We start from the raw sequence: 11,466 nt of genomic DNA on the forward strand, positions 1-11,466 counted from the left end.
CGAGAGAGAGCGAGAGGAGAGAGAGAGAGAGAGAGAGAGAGAGAGAGAGAGAGAGAGTGAGAGAGAGAGAGAGAGAGAGAGAGAGAGAGAGAGAGAGAGAGAGAGAGAGAGAGAGAGAGAGAGAGAGAGAGAGAGAGAGAGCTAGAGAGAGAGAGAGCTAGAGAGAGAGCTAGAGAGAGCTATATAGAGAGAGAGAGAGAGAGAGAGAGAGAGAGAGAGAAGAGAGAGAGAGAGAGAGAGAGAGAGAGAGAGAGAGAGAGAGAGAGAGAGAGAGAGAGAGAGAGAGAGAGAGAGAGAGAGAGAGAGAGAGAGAATGAGAGAGAGAGAGAGAGAGAGAGAGAGAGAGAGAGAGGAGAGAGAGAGAGAGAGAGAGAGTAATGCACCCGCCAGTTGTTCATAAAGTCGCTACAGCACTGTCGGATGCCGAAGAACTGACTTCACACTTTTCCCTTTTCCTTCCCTCAACAAGCAGCTAGTTTAAAAAATATCAAAACACTCAAGACAGCGTAATGCTAGTACAGTCGACAAAGCAGATTTTCCAAATTCGGAGGCTCTGCAACCACAACAAAACTCCCGTACACTCCACACAGAGCAGGAAAACAACATGCAAATATACGATGGGTATAGCGGTTACTACAGCCACTAATATCGCATGTCCGTGACTCGTCACGAAAACAAATCAAGAAACAGCATAAAAAACATGTACACGTTGACGTGATAGTGTGGTGAAATCAAATAATGCACACAACAGTAACAAATACTCAAGCAGGGGAATATCCCATCCAACTCCAGCTTGAACATCCAAGGGCTGCAACTACAACTAGGAGGTCAAGAATACTTTTCGGTTGTGGAATCTGGAATGGTGGCGGTGAAGCTAGTGCATGGAGGATGTAAAAAATGTGGTCATGAATGGGGACGCAGAAGAGCCTGCAGACATGCTGAAAACAATACGGGGGGGGGGGGGCACTGAATAAACAACACCATGCTGCGGTCTAGCTCCAACGCACGACCATACCAATACCGGCTGCAAAGAAAATCTGAAAACGAGAAAGCATTGCAAGTCGCAATCGGGAGGCTTCAAACTCCGACGGCGATCCAGTTAGTAGCAGAGAAGACGAGGCATACCATAGACGGATTCCAATGCACTTGGGAACGGAATCATGGTGCAGGTGAGGGGTGATTCTGTGCGCAACTCGGATAGAGTACACGCAGCGTGGTCAGGAGGGGGACTGGATAGCAGAGAAGACAACCAGAGCACATAGGAAGGAGAAAGCGGGGAGGGGGGGGGGGGGGCAGCACAAGGACCAGCAGCGCCTGGGCTGGAACATCAATCAGCACAGAAATAGCAGGATGACAGGGGGACTAAACAGGAGCAGCACACCACCGTCTTGACAGGCAACACATTATTACTAAACTAACACCAGTTACCGACACAGAACCACTCTGGTTTCTTCAACCTTATTGGTACCTCTTTGGCCAACAATTGACGCATAGGGCTGCTGTGTGATAACTACATGTATACACACTACAAGACAGACAGCCAGTGAGGCAGCCAGCACGCAGACGGCCGGGTACTAGTCTACATACAACCAGTCAGGCTGCCACACACAGCCAGCCACACGGGCCCCAAACAGCCAGTCGAGGAGACCGCAAACAGCCAGCCACGTGGACCCAAACAGCCAGTCGAGGAGACCACACACAGTCAGTAGAGGAGACCACACACATTCAGTCGAGGAGACCACAAACAGTCAGTTGGGCAGCCCACAACTAGCCAGTCAGGCAGCCCACAACCAGCTATTCAAGCGCACCACACCCAGTCGGCCGGGCAGGCCCCACGATGCATAGCCTGACGGACTTAACCAACTGAAGGTGACGGTGACAATAACAGTACATACGAAAACGTAGATGATAGGATGCGCACAGGGCCACGTCACCGTCGCATCGACGTCAGGTAGTAGATGACGAAGAAGAAAAACAGGATACCGGCAATGATGTAGAGCATGAAACGAGAGTTGCCACTCCGCGTCATATTGTTGAGGCCCTTCAGCGTGCTGCCCAGCAACCCACCGGCACCCTCAAAGTCTCCACTCTGTAGCGGAGAGAGAGAGAGAGAGAGAGAGAGAGAGAGAGAGAGAGAGAGAGAGAGAGAGTGAGAGAGAGACATTATGATAGAGCAGAGGCATGTTCTCTACACCTGCCAGTGTTCATAACATTACTACAGTACTGCCGGGTGCCAAAGGACTGGGGGGGGGGGGGGGGGCAGCCTTCTAGCCTGGACCTTTCCAATATCCATGTACAGTGGAACCTGTCTAAGGCGACCATTCAAGGGACGAGAAAAAGTGGTCGCCGTCACGGCTGTTCGAAGCTGGAAACTACTGAACATGGCTGACACTTTCGTAAAAAAAAATCAAGTGCACGTGACAGCAGTATCCACAGTAACCAAAATGGCGACTGCTGTACTCCGCTTCATTACTCGTTTTCTCAAAAAAATCTTTCAAATATCTTTTGTCTTGTAGCTAGCTGGTGTGCTTCTTGTTGGACATGCAAAGTAGGTGAGACAGTGAAAATGATTCTGCGAAGCGGCCGCATAGGCCATGCTTTTCCCCACCACCACCCACCATCCGTTGGCGACGCGTTTCAGATTGTTTCTCTTTCATGCAGTCAGACATGCAAACGGAAGACTCTCCTGGCACAGCTGCGCTCGATTATTGCAAATGACAATCTGGACTAAACAATAGCTCGGCCATGGATGCAGCGCTTTCCACCGGTCACTGACTACATGTAGACCGCTTTCTTTTCACTGGCTGCAGCTTCATGCTGTTATATCTCGGCAGTGTATTGTTCAAGTATTGCCAGAAGTGAACTCGCAGCCGATCCACGTCTCTGTTGACGTTGCTGATTGAGCTTCTCAAGTGCTTGAAGCATTTGTGGATCGATTCACCACCCTGTTCGCCCATTAGTCCGAGGCAGACTCCAAATTCCTTCATACAATCCACGGTATGACACTCTAGCATGTGCATCTTCGGTGTCACCGTCTTCTTTTGCTGGGCCACAATAGTTCGTAGATTTGTCATGAATATGTCGATGTTGGTTGAGAGTTGATGTAAAGAGTCAGGTGTAGCTTTGTCACAAGTAGCAAAGATCGCTCTACAATCTCTGTACTGCGTGAGGAGTGTACAGTACTTATCACGGAGTGTTGAGGCCCTGTCCAGCAGATCTTGTTGTTCTGGAGTGTACTGCACGTCTGGTAAGTTGTGGATGTCGAAGATGTCGGTCATAGTCTGGAGTGGTGCGCTGGTGATGTCCTTGCTTACTGTTGGCTGTAGCGCTTTGTGGATATGGTTACCCACAAAAGCGCCTGAGTGGTACGCCTGTCTTTCAATTCTGTGTTTCTTTAGTACAGGCTCAAAGGACTCGTGACATGGTCCCTTGCGGACTTTGATTGCCTTCAGCTCTGCGTCGAGGTTCTCCAGTTGCGGCAACAGCTTGTTGATATCTTCTTGTGCCTGCATCCAAAGTTGGTGCAGCATACCTGAAGCTGCTAGGAGCTGAACGTGCTGCAAGGAATTTTCCTCGACGGTTGGAATTCTTGCGAGCAGCCAATGCAGCTGAGCTTGTGCAGCTCGAGCCTGCTCAACGAGGGCAGTATGCTGTTGCTGCAAAGCATGCAGTTCTCTCCGCTTTTCTGCCGCAGTGGTGAATGACGCACTGGACTGCACATCAGTGCCAGAGAGTGCCAAGAGGAGATCCAGGGCTTCCGCATCGCGGAGCATTGCTTCATATATCCAGGGGAATATTCCCAGATCTAAATGCAACACTGGGATGCATATCTTATGGATAGGAATCGGCACAGTAACTGGCCGGATCACATTGTTGAAGTTCTTGGCTTGGGCCAAGATGCTGCCAGCTTCCTGGAACCGAGCATTGTCTGCAGCAAGTTGCTCAAGGGAGCGTTGCTGCTTCATAGACGAGTCTTTCGTTTGCATGTCTGTTTTCGTGGCAAGGCAAAAAAGACACGAACGCACGCCACTAGCACCAGAGATACCATACACTTTGCACATGAACTCATAATCCCCAAACAGAAATAGTTTCACCATTTTCCCCTTCCAGGTTACCTTACCTGATGCAAGCTGCTGAATTTGCGCATGGTATGATTTGAGCAAGGAATCCAGGTTACTTGCATTGTCTTTCGCTCGAAAGATCAAGAAAGGTACCGTGTTGTCAGTCGAGTTTGGGTGTTCCACGTTAACGATTTGAAAACAGAACTTGAACGATTCATCACCAAAATCGCCTCCTATTTTCACCCATACCTCATCAGCTGGGATAGCTCCATCGCGCCAAGTAAGCGTTTCCGCATCTTCATTTAACTGAAGGTAGTGCAGAATGATTGCTACAAGATCCGGGAACGAAGCTACAGGACACATTTTCATTGCGCCAGATTTGTCCACAAGCAGCTCTTCTCTGCAGTTCAAAATGAAAGGCAGAGCAGTCTTGATTGTGTCCCTCATTTTGTGTTCTGATTCAATTGGCACCCCTGCCCCTTTCAGGTATCTGCGAAGTTTTCGGAGGCCACTCCAAGGCAGCTGTAAATCGGCCTTGATGGCTAGGCCCACGTCCTCTGGTAATGATTTCGGTACACACCCGGCTTCCTTCAATAACTCTTTTTTCCCTTCTTTTGACCTCATTTTTAATCCATGGGCATCTTGGGCAAGCATACTTTCAGCATTGCCACCAGAAATGGTTTCCTTTACCTGTTTAAGTGTTGCCTCCCGTTGGCGGAGAGTTTTCGCTGAAGCATCTGCTGAAGATACATTTGCCACTGGAATTCTATTCCAAGTAATGTGTCGTGTGCCTGACTTTTGCTGTAACACACCATTGTCTGACTTTTGAGTGACAAGAAAAGAGAGAAGGTCCTCAGCTACGTTGCCACAAAGTGCAGTTGGGGTTGCATGCATGACTTGTTTCACTGTGGATGACAATGTTATGGATGTTGGTGCTGTGCATGTTTCTTGGTGTGTGGTGTATTTGTCAAGCTGAATGTTGCCAATGCACTTGCTGCACTGAACTCTACGTTCAGCAAGTATGTTCATGGTGAACGGAGATGGAGATTTCAACTGTGCTGCCCGCAGCTTCGCCTTGCAGTGCATGCATTCTATTTCAAATGCATCCCTAAAAGCATCATGGATACACTCCACACACGAAAGACGCTCGCAGCATGGGTGCTGAATTGCTGCGTTCACTTGCTTAGAACATACACAGCAAGAAAAAGAGGGAGACGGTGACATAAAAATAAGAGATTCATTTCCAGCCAATGTAGGGGAGGCCAGCTCCTGAAGCCTGTCCAAACTGGAATGTGGGGGCTTCGGTGTGACCCTTGATCCAGCAACTGCACACGATGGTTTCTTGGGCCTGCCACCTTTTTTCCTGTCTAGAGCACTGGAGCACACCTCACAAACTGAACGTGTAGTATGTGGCTGCCATACGTAAATGCCAGGTGTTCGGAAGTCATCAGAAGAGGAGGAAGAAGCCCTTCTCATGTATGATTTGCATGAATCACAAAACGTTGTGGGATGTACGTCTGGTGTATCTGTTGTGGTGTCAATGTTGAAATAATGCAGGAGCTCGTCTGCATGATCATTCACAGAATGCGTGGTCGTTCTAGTCTTCTTATCTTTACGAAAAGGAGGAATAAATGAGCCACAGACCCTGCAGAGAGACTCTAGCACTGAGTGGTGACTGGCCATGAGGACTACTGGCAGGGGCCCTCGACAAGATCGAGGGGCCGTCGACGAAAAAAACTCAGTCGGGTTGCACAGATAGGAGATTCGACTACAAGAAAAAACTTAGAGAAGAAACGAGGAAACCTTACCTACGGCTAGAAGCTTACTGAAACTATCCCCAGGAAGAGGCACCATCCATGGAATAACGAGAAGAAGAAGGCAAAGGTTCATCAAGGAAAAAGAGCACTTTCACAAGGAAGGAAGCTACGAAATTCAGGAAATGAGGAAGACGACAGCCAAGGAGTTTTTTAAACCTGAAATCGCCTGGATATCAGGGCTGGTTTGTGGCATATTCATCGAAGAAGACCTGTATTCAAGTCAATTCCTACGTGACAAGGATTCGAATTTTTGAATTTTCCTGAACTCAACAATCAAAAGTGGGCATGCATCCCGGATGACGTAGATGCCGGTTTTTCGGCATCTGAACAGCCGTGCCGTGGCCAGGTTGTCTTCTTATCCAGGCTCAGTGGTTCGCGTTACCATATCCACATGTGATACATCATTTTGATCAGTGTATCACAGTGCACACACCTATGCTACTCTAGCCCGACGCATGTCCTCGGACCTGTCGAGTGTTGTGCATGCACCATGTGTAGATCTACCATGCAATGCGTACATTTACATGTACTAGCACTGGGCAACGCGGTCGCGGGTGGGTGGTCGTCGGTCGCGTTGAGTGAGTGGTCGCCTTATCCGAGCTGTTTTGAATGTGAATGCGTCCGTGACAGGGAAAAGTGGTCGCCATGGTCAAGTGGTCGCCATATCCGAGTGGTCGCCATTACAGGTTTTACTGCACTCCAGTCCATGCACACTTTAGTTACGGTGTACAGTCAGACCTCGCTTATCCGGTTCTCTTTTATCCGGATCCCTCGCCATCCGGAAAGAAAATAGCTGGTTACATATTTACAGCATACGTGATGCATCCAACATAACCAGTGTTCGGTTATCCGGTTCCCTCGCCTAGCCGGATGTTTTTGTGGAAAACGGATGTGTGCGGCTAAGCGAGATCTGACTGTATACACCGGCGTGCTGTGCTTGGTGGAATCCTAGCCTGCTTGCTCCTCATCACTCCTTTCTTTGGCACCCAACAGTCCATGGAGCTATGAAGCCGAGACTTCTGGTCGGCGGAGCTTAACCCTTTCCGTGCTAATGACGTCTATAGACGTCATGCGCACTGTACGCCAAACGACTAATGACATCTATAGACGTCATGAGATTTGCGCAGTATATCGCTGTGCATAGATCAGTGTACAAACTTTCGTAACTCCGTCAAAAATGAGTCTATCGCGACAATCGATACACCGTTGGAAAGGTATTGACCTCAGCTTTCCAGCAATATAAAGTTCTTCACGATAGGAGAAAGATTGACGGAGCGGCGACGGTGTGAACACAAAATTCACGGCACTGAGCGATCGTGAGTTTTTTTTGTTCGTGCGTTCGCAGTTTGCTGTTGCGTGCCAGGGGATTTCCCTTTGGTACAGCGCATGCGTAATGGACACCAGCGAAAGCACGTGGATCTCAGCTTTGCAGCGCAGTTTGAATAGTGAAAATCGGCTGACCTGGAACAAGAAACCGAAAAAGAATGTGAGATCGAGTTGCTGTGCCTTTCCGAGGCATCGTGAAGTAGTTTCGACAGGACATAGAAGTTGCACCGCCATGAATATTGAGTTGAGAGCTACCAGGATGGATTCGCTTGGTCCCGATCTTTCCAACAAGCCCAGGATGATGAAAATCCATCCAGGTAAACTGAACTGAGAGAAAAATTCGTTCGGACCTGTGAGCGAAAACGACACCAGGAGAGTCAGTGCGCTGGAAAGTCAGTTTGCTGGAGTAAAAGGGGCCAGCACGGAAAGGGTTAATGGGCCCCACCACCACACTCCATTATTCATCCCAGTGTCTGGAGATATGTGGATTTTGTAGAGAAAAAAGAAAGAAAAAAAGGTACTGTAGTCCTGGGCCAAGCTGCTAGGTTCATGAGATTAGATTGCACTACCCACCACGGTACAATCGTGGATCTCGTAAATCGGCGTAACATCTCTTTCTCTACGTCGATGACACACGCACACGAGTTGTGCGCACACAAGCACGCATGAACAAACACAGGGACAGACAGACACACATGCGCAGGTGTGCACGCAGCTGCATGTGTGCGCACAGACACGTGCAAGCATGCTCACACATGCACACACATATCCGCAGACACACAGACACACACACGTGCACACACAGACACAGACAAGAGCACAGAACCATACATACCATGTCCCCAAGCTGCATGTTCTGTGACTTGACCTCACGATTCATGTCGAGACCGACCTGAAAAACGAACACACGATCATGGAAAACACACAAAGAACAACTTCATCTTTACCACATACATACCGAATAGGGAGAACCCAGTTGACCGTGGGTGTCGGCACAGTTCATTGCATGTAAAGTGGTTCACGCATGCATCACCGCATTTGTTAGCACAGTACACGCTCCCTGCTCCCAGGCGGGTCTCCAACTCGGGACCTTGTGATTCGCAGGCGCTCCCTACTTGGAGTGAGGGCAACATGGATGCAGCTAACGAGGTCCGCCCCCTTGTCGGGCATTGGTTGTGAGACTTACCATCTCACCCTCGCCGTTAGGCACTGCATCTGCCACCCTGGTAAAATCGGGCATGGTGGTGGCCTGGCACGAGCAAAACTTCTCTAAGCAGCTGGTGGTGTTTCCCAGCACAATTGTAAGCCGGTGGTAACGCGGATGTGCAGACTTTACTTTGCTTTACCTACTGCATAACACTACTCTCAAGGTTTGGAGACTCCACTGTAGCCAGTACTTGAATCCATACATCCTGTACACACACCTTGTACACACTCTCTCTAACGGTCTCTAGGCTACACTGCAATTGATATACATTAGCTCAAATTTTTGGGCAAGGCCCATCATGAGGATGGGCAAGGAAAATTTGCAACAAAAAATTTGATCTAAGGCCAAAACAAATAATGACCTTGTTTCCGGTCGCCCGACCGGGCCACTTTTTCCCAAATTCTGAAACTTTTTTCTGGTCCCAAATGTATACAAACGGTGGCAATGCCATGTGTGCAAGTGGACTCGACGAGTCATAACTCAGTCAAATCCCAACCGAATTCCACAATCGAAACACCTACAAGGTAGCAGAGATTCTCAGCAAAACTCCGGGGTCGATACGAGCTAGAATAACGGAGCTGGAAGGACTCAAACTGTTTGCTTGATTTCTCAGGATGTACGAAAACAGGAATACACCACATGCTGTACAAGAACAGTGAGTCAGTCAACTTTGACATTGATCCTTGCCATGATATATGTACAATGTACATATGTAGGTGCTCTTGTCCATCAATACCACAACGATTGAGGAACCAAAAGAAGTATCCAAAAAAAGTTTCATTCCGGCCGACCGAGTCTCCTTTTTGAGGGGTTGCCGACCGGAAACAAGCCTATTTTTTTGTTTTGGCCTAATGTATATCAATTGCAGTGTAGCCTAGAGACCGTTAGAGAGTGTGTGTACAGGATGTATGGATTCTACTGTATAACAGGTAGCTTTAGGCGTGGTAAAATCTCGGTATTTAGGACCCTGCCAGGTTTCAGGTGTAATGTAGAGTTAGGTAACCAGCGTTCCCTGCACGTACAGTGCATACTCCAGTGCCATACAGGTGTAATCTAAATTTAGGTACCTGGTTCTCTACCGAAATTACCGAAATTTAAGTTACACCGAAAATAAGGTGTTACTGTAAAAGCCATAATTTATAACAAAGTGCTAACTCTAACGAGTTAACGAGGAGAAATCTTTCGTTAAAATAGAAATCGTTATACAGAAATCGATACATTATACTGTTGCTATTGAGCGTTGAGAATGAGTGAGAATCGTCACCTTTGGTACACGTAAACCAGTCAATTTTAGGAAATCGTTATACATATGCACCACGTTAGAATAATGGCTTTTACAGTATACAGTACATGTCCGTTTAGGAAACTTCACTTCTTAACTCCAAACTCCAACAACGGTCCCTTCACGGCGATAAAATTAAAAATTTACATCACGCCAAATTTTCGGGCCTGGCCCATCATCAGGGTCATGTAATACACACCCGTGCCGCTTTTAAAAGCTGGCGAGTTCCCGTCATCTTACGGAACGAAACAAGACCGACCAGGAGTAACTACTTGCCATTGTGGAGTGTGGCTAGTGCACTGTTTGTGCTAGTATCCGAATAAGCATGGCGTCCGCTAGACACGCCACCGCCAACAACAGATATCTATCGGAGTACAATCCAGACGAGCCGACAAGCTTCATCCAATAAACCCACATGTACACAATACATATTTTCAATAACACCCTTTTTTGGAGCAGGGCGCCCCTGTGGTAGAACCCGCTCGTTGTCTACTACTTATCCGCAAGTAGCGTGGCATCTCGGCCGGTCAAATCAACAAGCCATTACTACCAGAGGAGGGGTGTATGCTACCCACGCCGGAGATCGCACTGACCTCACGCCCGCTAACACTATCTTGTAATGGTATTACCGTGTTGTGAACACCCAGCACTCTCAGCTGCCTTTCCATCATACCTTGGTTTCGAGCAAGACGCATAGTACATGCACAGTGCTGCCGAATGAAATTTGGTTGAGTGAGTCAAGATTGCGCCTTGCACCATTTCGCAGCCCAGTGTTCGCACGTCTAGGGATGGCACGTACGTGAGCGACTAGATTGACATTCATTGAGCAGCACCGTACATGTACATGATTGTACATTCACTCGAGACAAACTAGGGAATTACAAGTCCCCTCTTTTCTTTGTTTTCCGTATCTTGGCCACACCAGTGCAGAGCTCACTTATGTACATGAGCCCAAAAAGCCTCTCGGCAACACAACATACAGATGATCTGATCAGGATCTATGACGAGCGCTCTGAGGAATGACGGAATATGCCACATGCACAGCGATGATAAACAGCCTGATTCGTGACCTGCCTTGTTGTATTTTTGCATTTTTTCAACAAATGCTGGACGGACACAAATTATTATTTTGGGGTTGTTGTTCTCCGCTCACCGATTTCATGAGCTTGGCTTTCGCTGCGACGCTTTCCAGTAGTCGCTCATTCTCGATCTCCAGCATCTCATCTGTTCTCATTGAGCCCCGACTCATCTTGACAGTGCTCGTAGACTGACGCTGACAGTGCTGCCTTACGTTGCACACATGAACTTGGATTCAAAATTTCTTCTGAATCAACCAGCAGGGTCTCCTGCAGCCGCTGTCACTAAACCTACTGCGAAAGGAGTGCGAGGCTACCAGTACTCTTGAAAGTCAGTTCTGAGTGGGTGCCAGACCGTGACAAACGGTTTCCATTCACACAATCCAGCCAAAATTGCAGAACGAAGAAAGGTTATGTCGCATATCGCATTATCGGTGCTTCTTTTCGACTTTGACCACTGCCACTAGTCCAGTGCAGTCATCGCATTGGCTTTCTCATTCAAAATCAAACAAAGAGCAGATCATGCATTATACATATCATGCATGCAATGATGAGGTAATGATCTGTCTTCGAATTTTAGTTATGACGTAAATGTCACGTCAAAAATGCACTGGGTCCACGTGGCCACGTGGTCCGTGGACATGTCAGAAAAATCATTCTGATCAAAGAGATTTTCTGAGTGCTGTTTTTTTCTTTC

At 48.0% G+C, this 11,466-nt stretch overlaps 1 protein-coding gene across 1 annotated transcript; it reads right to left on the minus strand.

Moving 5' to 3' along the window:
- Positions 1 to 521: 521 nt before the first annotated feature.
- Positions 522 to 11,222, minus strand: LOC135810355 (BET1 homolog). Its single transcript, XM_065323847.1, has 3 exons — positions 10,847 to 11,222; positions 8,040 to 8,096; positions 522 to 2,089 (listed from the first exon to the last, which is right to left on the minus strand). Exons 1-3 carry the CDS (start codon positions 10,940 to 10,942, stop codon positions 1,931 to 1,933), a joined length of 312 nt encoding a protein of 103 aa, XP_065179919.1. The 5' UTR covers positions 10,943 to 11,222; the 3' UTR covers positions 522 to 1,930.
- Positions 11,223 to 11,466: the final 244 nt, after the last annotated feature.

This window comes from Sycon ciliatum, chromosome 2 (assembly GCF_964019385.1).
Source record: "Sycon ciliatum chromosome 2, ocSycCili1.1, whole genome shotgun sequence".
Taxonomy (NCBI): domain Eukaryota; kingdom Metazoa; phylum Porifera; class Calcarea; order Leucosolenida; family Sycettidae; genus Sycon; species Sycon ciliatum.